The sequence below is a fragment of the Polypterus senegalus genome, chromosome 7 (genome assembly GCF_016835505.1).
Source record: "Polypterus senegalus isolate Bchr_013 chromosome 7, ASM1683550v1, whole genome shotgun sequence".
Classification (NCBI taxonomy): domain Eukaryota; kingdom Metazoa; phylum Chordata; class Cladistia; order Polypteriformes; family Polypteridae; genus Polypterus; species Polypterus senegalus.
The window spans coordinates 789,740-798,720 of record NC_053160.1 but is presented as its reverse complement, the minus strand read 5'-3'; the positions used below and the strand labels follow the sequence as shown (position 1 = coordinate 798,720).

Here is an 8,981-nt window from a genome sequence, read left to right as displayed (position 1 = left end):
TCACTTCGCCTTCAGTACGGCGCTGCACGTTCAATAGAGCGCGCTATCTGTCATACTATTAGGTACGTAAAGCGAGCTCGGGTCATTAACTGAGAATAATTAGCAGTCAGAGAGACAAGAAACAGTCAGAATATACCAATTCAGTGCAGATCGTGGGGGTCGAAGAACCTCCCATAGACTGCTAGGCACTAATAACCGGGCATGACTTAAATAACTGGCTCTTACAATGAATGCATATAGCTTCTATCATACGAAAATAAAGCTCAAAGAACTTTTAATAGAGTGGGAAAAAAAAAGTTGTAATAAAAATACAAGATACAATTTTAAATATTAGTGTATTAAAAAACATATATTAGCATATAAGGAATGAAATAATTAAAATTAATATGCAGTCCTTAAGGAAAGTCTTCAATAGTGCATTTGCAGCCAAGCAGCTGAAGTCACGTTGTCATCGTGTTGGTCATTTTGAACCTTCTCGGTCTCCTCTGCTGCTCCATTTGGATTATTATTATTATTATTATTATTATTATTATTATTATATCCACTCCTCCACCCCATCATAGACACGCCCCTCACACTCTTAGCCACTGTCCCATCAAATCCGGACTCCTCATCCTCACTCACTCAAGGAAGCGTGCACGTGATAATTCACAACCATGCAAAAGCAACAAGAACTCTCAGTTCATTAAAGAGTCGGACTCCATGTGCAACTGAAAGTGCAAGGAAAGTTTCCTGGATGGGTTCAGGGGCTTCGTTCGAACCGAAATCTCGCAGCCCACCTCAGTATTTCAAGCGCTCATCCTGCTCACAGATCGACACTTGAATGCCGACGGACAGCATTCGTATTATTTGTGTTGTAGCCCCCAGAATGTTTAGGACAGCTTGTCTCCCAAAGGATGTAAATATAAAGGAGCGAATCGAAAGGAAAAAACGAAACGTGGCCAAGCAGAAAATTAAAAACGCGTTTAACAGCCGCGTATAAACTGGAAATTGTGAAAGTGTAAGATATTAATTAAAGACTGGAAACGTTCTGAATAAAAGAAAAAAAATCCATGCAAGCGGGAAAAGTTAACTTTGATGTGTGGAAAAAAAAAACCTGATGTGTGGATAATAAAAGGAAACTGATCTCGCAGACTGCGCAGATGTTCTGCGTAGAAGTCCCTCAAACTCCAAGCTCACAATCCGAAAGCGAAAGCCTAATGCGCAGCGCCGAAGTTAGAATACACCGAAAAGATAAGAAAAGAAAAGAAAAGAATGACGTTTGGATATGGATGCGTGTTGCGTGGTGAGCGGGTGCACGAAGTACTCGTGTGAATCCACACACACACTCTCAGACACACGCGCGCGCATGTATGTAGCAAGCCAGCCATTCAATCCGTGTGTAATTCGACGTACCCTTTTACTTATTTTAACAGTTTATTTACATCTTCTAAATTTTTAACTAAACCGACCTCGGCTGTTGGTGAAACACAATCTGACGGGGCACTGCAGCCAACCCGAGCAGACGAGCCGGTCGATGGGCGCCATCTAAAAGGGGCGAGCGCGTTCCGAACCACAGACACGACAAGGACAAACAAACACCCGCACAAACAGATGGCGGTCCGCAACTCTGGGTAATCCCAGGAAACATACCAATGACAAGGCGCCTTTACTGTATAGTGGAACTGCTCTTTTTGTCTTTAATCATTCATTTTAGAAAGTCTGATGTGACTTTGATGAGTGTTGTTATCTGATCCATCCATTTTCCAACCCGCTGAATCCAAACACAGGGTCACGGGGGTCTGCTGGAGCCAATCCCAGCCAACACAGGGCACAAGGCAGGGACCAATCCCGGGCAGGAAACACACAAACACACCAAGCACACACTAGGGCCAATTTAGAATCGCCAGTCCACCTAACCTGCATGTATTTGGAAGGAAACCGGAGCACACGGAGGAAACCCACGCAGACACGGGGAGAACATGCAAACTCCACGCAGGGAGGACCCGGGAAGCGAACCCGGGTCTCCTAACTGCAATGCTACCACTGCGTCACCGTGCCACCCTTGTTGTCTGATATGATATGATGTATGTATGTATGTATGTATGTTTCTATAAGGCTTCTGTAGAACATTAAATTTCCCCCTTGGTCCAAACTGAGTACTATCTATCTATCTATCTATCTATCTATCTATCTATCTATCTATCTATCTATCTATCTATCTATCTATCTATCTATGTACTTTATCCATCTATTTTTTACTGCCCTTTACGTCTTTCTATAACGTTAGCCCTCGGATTTTAAAATGTCTTTTCAGTATGCAGTTCCCTCTTTGATCGCTAGAGGGAGGCAGCGTATCGACACCGTGCGGCCATCCCTATATACATTTAGCATACGCGTCCCCGTTGAACGTCACGAACGCGCCTTTCTGCCTGCGCGAAACGCCGAGTTCCTCGCTGCGATGTCATGAGCAGGCAGTTCCTTGCACCCCGCATGAGATGGCTGTCCCACAGTCGCGCAGTGTCGCGTGGTGATCTTAAGGATGAAGCGAAGGCCCCCTCAAAAGTGCGTCTCTAATGCTGTTTATTCAACTAAGTGCATGTGCTGTCTGTCCACCTGTATGTCTGCCCGTCTGCCCACCCGCGTTTCTGTCTGCCCACCTTCATGTCTGTCTGCCCACATCTGTCTGTATCTCGAGTGCCACCCTTTAAGTGCAGCAGATGATTTTTTTTTCCATTCTAAGCGTCCGGCCCTTTGCCGACTCGCTTTGGTGAAGATCGGCACTTGAACCTGAGGTGCCATTCTGCTCGACCCCCTAATTCCATAATCAGGACTGAAGCTGTAAGACCACTCGCCAATTTTCGGAAATCCTCCTCTTAAATAAAACGTGACAAAGATGATAACGGAGAGCCCAGGGAGTTTTGCTCCTGCCTTGCAATTCTTCTCGTCGTGCCCACTTTTCATGTCTCGTCTTCAGGCGGCATGGTGCCATCTCACACCTCCCCAGTCTTTCAGGTGGGTTTCCCTGGCATCGTCGTATTTTGTTTTACCCCTCCGTGAAGTGAAGCAGCGGCAAGTCTAAACAGTCCAAGGATGTAGCGCCATTTCCGGCACACAGGGCACTGTATACTGCAGACCAGTCAGTGGCAGTTAGAGCCTGGCATACCGAGCAGGCAGCCAAGTCAAATATAAAAGTGAAAGAGTGGAAGTGCAGACGTGAAAGACGCAAACGAATCAGTAGCCAAGAGGACTGGCACTCATTTTTAAAACCCTCTTTGATATCCACCTCGATTGTCAACCTCTGGCAACAGGAATCCCTCCATACCTCCTTCATGGCTTTCTTATGGACCAATAGAGTTGATGGCAAGGTCCAAAGCCAGCACCTTTGATTGGGCTACACATCACCATGGCTCTGGTGTGGCACAGTCCCTTACAGAGGTGACTGGGGGCCCTCAAGGAGCAGAGTCACCAACTGCCCACGTACAGTGAGGGCACAAGCACCCCCCACCCAAACAGAATGACTGCCCAAGGGTGGCAATGGAGGATTTTCCATTTAGAGCAGACGGGTTGTTGTAAGCCCTGGCATAGATGTGGGTTACACAGACGTGTGGCTCAATAGCGCGAGCTGTTTCTCTGCCCTCTGTTCCCACACTGTCACCATTCATGATGGCTGTGCCATTCTGTCCTATTCGACTCATTTTGATGTTGTTCTCCCCCAATCTGCCACCAACCTTAATGCCTCTTTCACATCCGTGATCCATGGAGTAAGCACCACCTGAGGTGGGCACCACAGGACTGAGACAGAAGTGATGAAGGGCAGTGGTGGTAACACCTTCAGTGATTGTCATCCACGTGGCTGAGGGTCCTGTCTGTGCAGTGACCACTCACTCATCGTGGTGGCCTTCTGCTTCTTTCTACTCCTGTGCCCATGCTACCCACATCAGTGACACCACTTGTGCCAGGAAGGAGGAGGACAGGACTGCATTTTATACCTAAGCTTTCACACATATCAGGTGGGAATTGATATGATGAAACATGTCAGCCAATAAGAACTCATACAGGAGTCATGTGACACTGGTGTGCCATGTGGGCTGCACTGCCACCACTTTTGGCCCTTGTGGGCCTTCTTCACACATGAATGACCCAGACATGTGTGAGCCACTAATGTGATACGTGATGTGATCGTCACCACACACACATGGGCAGCACATTCTGACGCTTGTGCCCGACACTGCTGCCACCCCAATGCCATTCTCACCACTTCATTATGTGCACTCTTTGCTTCACCTGACATCCCGTCACACTCCGTTCAAGGGTCACTGCCACATGACGATGTGGACGCCAAGTGAAGTGGACTCACATGACCCTCGTGTGTTTACAAAGCAGACTGAGACTGTCTCTCGTCCAGAGTAGTGGCCTGTCCCCAAATCTCGTGCTCACCCGCCCACCGGCTGTGGTCTTCAGGACCACCGAAGGAGATCCCAGGCTCACTCAGCCGCTGGTGCTGACAATGCAAGGCACTACATAAAGTCGGGGCCGCATTACATAATCAGCTCCTCTGGCTGGGTCACAGTGCCCTCCTGCAGTCCTTCTCTCCAAGAGAGGACATCTGAGGTCACATTCACTCTGTGGGTGCTTTTCTAGGTGTATTATGGCGGTGACAGGAGAGAGGTCACCCTCCACCACAGCGAGGTGGCACTGTGCCCGCTCTCAGAGGGCACATGGACACGGAGTAAGTATTTCATTACCTTCTAGTATTAAATGACCAGGTCACCCTAAAGCAGAACCAACACTGGGCTGGCACGATGAGCACTCACATTAGAGTGGGCCTGTGCACTTCATCTTTGGATATAGCGCCTTTCATTGAGCGCATCGTCAACATGGAAGTCTCAAGGCAGATGTCAGCAAAAAGAAAACAACAACTGACCCTTCATTGAAAGAAACCTGCTGCCAAGAACACATTAGGAATGAAACAGGAGCTCTGCCCACACGGTCATCACACGTTACATTAGGCTGACTGTGCCCTGTGGTGGACTGGCACTCATCAGGCGCCGCTTTCTGTCCAGTTCCTGCCTGCTGCCTCAGCAGGTTCACTGGAAGTGACCCTGTGACATATATTCGTGAGTCACCTTCAGTAAGACACAAAGAGACGCGACAGTCGACCACCGCTCACCACCCCCACCCCGCGACAAGTAAAGCGTAAACATCACGTGCTGAAACCGAGCAACAGAGAAAACAACGCGTGACACAACGAAAACGGCGTTACGTCACATCTGCGGCGTACAATCCGGACTCGGCCAGTAAATTCCGACGGAAAGTCCCACCCACTCTCGGCTCTGGCCACTCGCACTGCGAGCATCCCCTGGCCACGCCCCGCTGTGCGTTTACGCTACGTCACGTGCCCTCTTAATAGAAAGGCAGACGTGCAGCCACTCCAGATACTCCGCAGGATTACAAGAAAGCAAATTAGAGATTCACTGGGAAAACGCGGACGGAATGGCGCTGAAAACGAAAAGAAGAAACGCCAAGCAGGACTTCGTCTTGGAAAATAACTTGAAGTTGCTGAACGCCTTAAATGACTTCTACACACAGAGTGAGCCACATCGTCCTGGATAGAAAGCTCTGGCGACCCGAATACGAGGTAAGTGGCGGCTTCGGCCAAGGGGACGGGACGGGACAGAACAGCGGGGTGCCGGTTGGGTCCGGGGCTCACATTAAAAATGAAACTCTAGAAAGAGCCGCTTGTTGGCCTGACTGTGGACGCCTGTGAAATGAAGCCTTTCAGTTTATGACCGAAACTCGAGTCTTCGGTTCAACTGCCTTTTTGGTCTCCTCGGTGCTCCTTCTGTCCCCTCGGTCTGGGCGATGGCCTGCTAGAATTGTGCCGAGTCCGGTGTTAAATAATGGAGTGTGTTGACATTGAAGTGTAATGTGTAAAGATGAATTGATTAGGAGATGGCTGACAAATAAAGGACCGCCGGCCTTCCACAACCCCCCAACGCCGCCTCGTGTGATTCTGTCATTTAACATGTTGAGTATGAGCTTCATTTATATAGCGTAATCCCCAAGACCCGTTAATAATTCTCTTTATTACACGGTGGGTGATTTGAATTCAAACGGCTGTTTGTTCTCTTAAAATTGTGACTCCTCCCTCCCCCCGCCATTACCCTCGGTGTTCCGTTTTTAGATTTCATTTCAGCCTCGTACGTCTGGAGTTTCTGTCTACACCTTTTGACTTTCCCTTTGGGCCACTTAGTTGTGTTGGCCCTGATTAAAGACCCCCTGGTGCCCACTAATGGGCTGCTGCCCCTCCAGGTTTGTCCTGTGGCCCCCCGCCTTTCCGGTGTTTGGTCTTTTTTTCGCGTGTCATCTCTTGTGGCGACTGCTCTTTATTTGTCACCGGTTGCTTGCGAACTCGTCCGTTTCGTTGTATTTGGTTTTATTTTTATCTTCATTTGCTGATTGATTTTTGTTTTTTCTGCTCCGCCCACTTCCCAGTTGACCGTCTGTGCGGCTGCCGTTCTTCTTAATTTTGTTGAATTAATGGCCGCCAGTGGCCTTGTTGCCTCATAATTTTCACTCCCTCAGTAAGTTTGTGGTCGGTGGTCTGCCTTCACTTGCAGGGATTTTAAAATCCCACCTGCTCTAATGAGCGACGTGTTGCCCGGCCCCCGTGGGCACAGGGTGGTCTGGATGCTTCGGGCTTTGATATTAATATTGAATATTAATAAAAGTGCGGCGTGTCCTAGAACTCCACACGACTCTGCTGCCATTGCAGTTCAGTGCGCGTATCGGCATTGAAATTAAAAAACGAGCGAACGAACGTTAAATGATCACGTAAAACGTGACCGGTGGTCTCTCTGTAAGCCACGTGCAGGCTTCACATAAACGCAAACGGCGCATGTTGTGCATATGAACCATAACGTCTTTGATGAGGAAGACCACCCTGTCGGGCTGCTCTTCTGTCCTTTGAAGCCACGGTGGGCAGCAAACGAGTCCTGGCGCACTAAATCTGCCCTCTGAAGCTCGTCTGGTTAGTTGGGCACTGAAGGGCTATATAGCGCCTTGCTCGTCACATTTCATTATCCGATTGCTTTCCGTCAACGTGAGTGACTCGCAGCGGCCGTTTAGGGAGGGAAGCCCCCCCCCCCATCAAGTGACCCACCTGTACATGTAATCGCACACCCCATCTTAGGTGAGTTAAGGGGTGTCTGCCCCTGGAAATTTGAGCTCCTCGACGTCTCGTGCATTCTGGACAGCCGGGGGCACCGAAGTTAGTGCAGGGGCTGCAGCTCTAGCCGTGGTGAACCACAGTCCTTTTAAAACGTTCAGTCGATTCTTCTCGATATGTCGCTACTTTTGACACCCCTTTGTAGCCCACCTGCTGTATGCCATTTGAATTGCTTCTCTGTGCCCCCATTCATTTTTGTTTCTGCTCATACAGGAGTGATGGCACTGGACGTCACACTTGTCACCTTCCATCGCTGTCCTTTGAAGTGCCCAGCATCGGGAGCTGACATCTGGACAGTTTCTTTGCCAGCTGCAGCAGCCTGTCGTCCACTGAAAATGAAGCCTGGCATTTGGTGCTTGTGGGTACCTGAGGATTTGCTTGGACTCTTAAGACAAGTCGTGTCAGGAGCACAGAGCTGCTGGAAAGGAGTGATGGAGAGGCTGTGGTCAGCAATGAGCTCCTGCAGTGGAGTAGATGTCCCTTTATATTATCTGGAGCTCACTGTGGTCAACGTATCCTGTGGTGGGCAGAGTGCCCACCTGAGTAAGGACACGTCCAGACATCTGGTTTGGGAGGACACCTTAAAGGAGTGTATGGATCAAAAGGAGGCTCAGCATTGTGGAGAGGACAAAGTCCTCTCGGAGTGTGAATGGGGGACGGACCCGGAGGCCTCGCTGGCACCAGGGGGTCTCACCAGTGACAATTCTGACTTGGAGGATGACACCGACAACTCAGAATGGTCAGAGTCCGACTGGGAAGATGAAGAATCAGAAGACAGTTCAGTTCTGTGGAACAGCTTCTTCCAAGATGACCCCCACAATCCGTTCAGACTGTACAGTCCAGAAATGGCGAAGGCACCAAAGATCAAAGACGACGTTCAGAAGGAGGGGGGCAAACCATCAGACGGGCAGGACCTCCAACAGCAAGATGAGAAGACCACCAAAAAGGTAAGCTGAGTAGACAGAGTGGGGCACCTCATTAGGGTAAGGGGCAGGTGGGCCCAGTGGGCACTGGGGATTTGGAAAATGAAAGTGATGAGCGCAGCTTCAGATGATGCAAGAGACAGAAAGTGTCGGGGGTTGTGATGAGTCATCTGAGTGCTTTACCGTCGGGGCAGCTGCCCCTCTTAGCTGTTTGTCGGGGGCGTATTTAATTATTTAAAATGTTTCATTCTTGGATGACCGCAGGTCTCTTTGTGAAGTCCTAAAGGCTTAAAGTTCCATTTGCTGTTTTCTTTCGCAGGTTCGATTCAGTGACGTGGTTCAGGTGCGACCCCTGGTGGTCTGGTCACACGCTGCACGTATGGCACGGAGCGGCGAGTGCTGGCAAGCCATGGCCAGGGACCGGGCCCGCTTCCAGAGGAGGGTCCAGCAGGTGGGCGAGCTGATCAGCCCCTGCCTCCAGCTGGAGCATCGGAAGAAAGTCCTGGAAAAAATGTGCTTCGGAGCAGCGGGGTCGTGATGTGCCCCCTGTGTGTGTGTGTGTGTGATGATAATAATAAACGGTGGTCTTCAATCCTGATGTGTTTCTTTGTTTGAAACTGAAAAAATGTCGGCCTTGGGGTTCACGTCTTAAAATGGGGGGTGTTAAGAGTGATGGGATTGCTGAGCAGGTGGGCACATCACATAGAAACACACAGTAGGAACCAAACCTGAGCAGATGTAGTAGTGCCAGTCCTTTACAGGACACCCTCTCCTATACATACACCTGGGGTGCCAATCACCGGGCCTCCTTATCTTTGGGGTGGTATGTGGGGGATTGGACACACTTG

The 8,981-nt window shown here is 49.5% G+C and overlaps 1 protein-coding gene across 1 annotated transcript; it reads left to right on the top strand.

Moving 5' to 3' along the window:
• The first annotated feature begins 5,389 nt into the window (after nt 1-5,389).
• On the top strand, nt 5,390-8,717 carry ppp1r15a (protein phosphatase 1, regulatory subunit 15A). Its single transcript, XM_039758137.1, has 3 exons — nt 5,390-5,620; nt 7,424-8,157; nt 8,453-8,717. Exons 2-3 carry the CDS (start codon nt 7,429-7,431, stop codon nt 8,669-8,671), a joined length of 948 nt encoding a protein of 315 aa, XP_039614071.1. The 5' UTR covers nt 5,390-5,620; nt 7,424-7,428; the 3' UTR covers nt 8,672-8,717.
• The last annotated feature ends 264 nt before the right edge of the window (nt 8,718-8,981 follow it).

What these genes read in the sequence shown, in the direction of transcription:
- ppp1r15a (XM_039758137.1), top strand. Translation starts at nt 7,429, where the DNA reads ATGGCACTGGACGTCACACTTGTCACCTTCCATCGCTGTCCTTTGAAG. An exon ending in ATGAGAAGACCACCAAAAAG is followed by an intron (nt 8,158 to 8,452) that starts GTAAGCTGAGTA and finishes TTTCTTTCGCAG; the next exon opens with GTTCGATTCAGTGACGTGGT.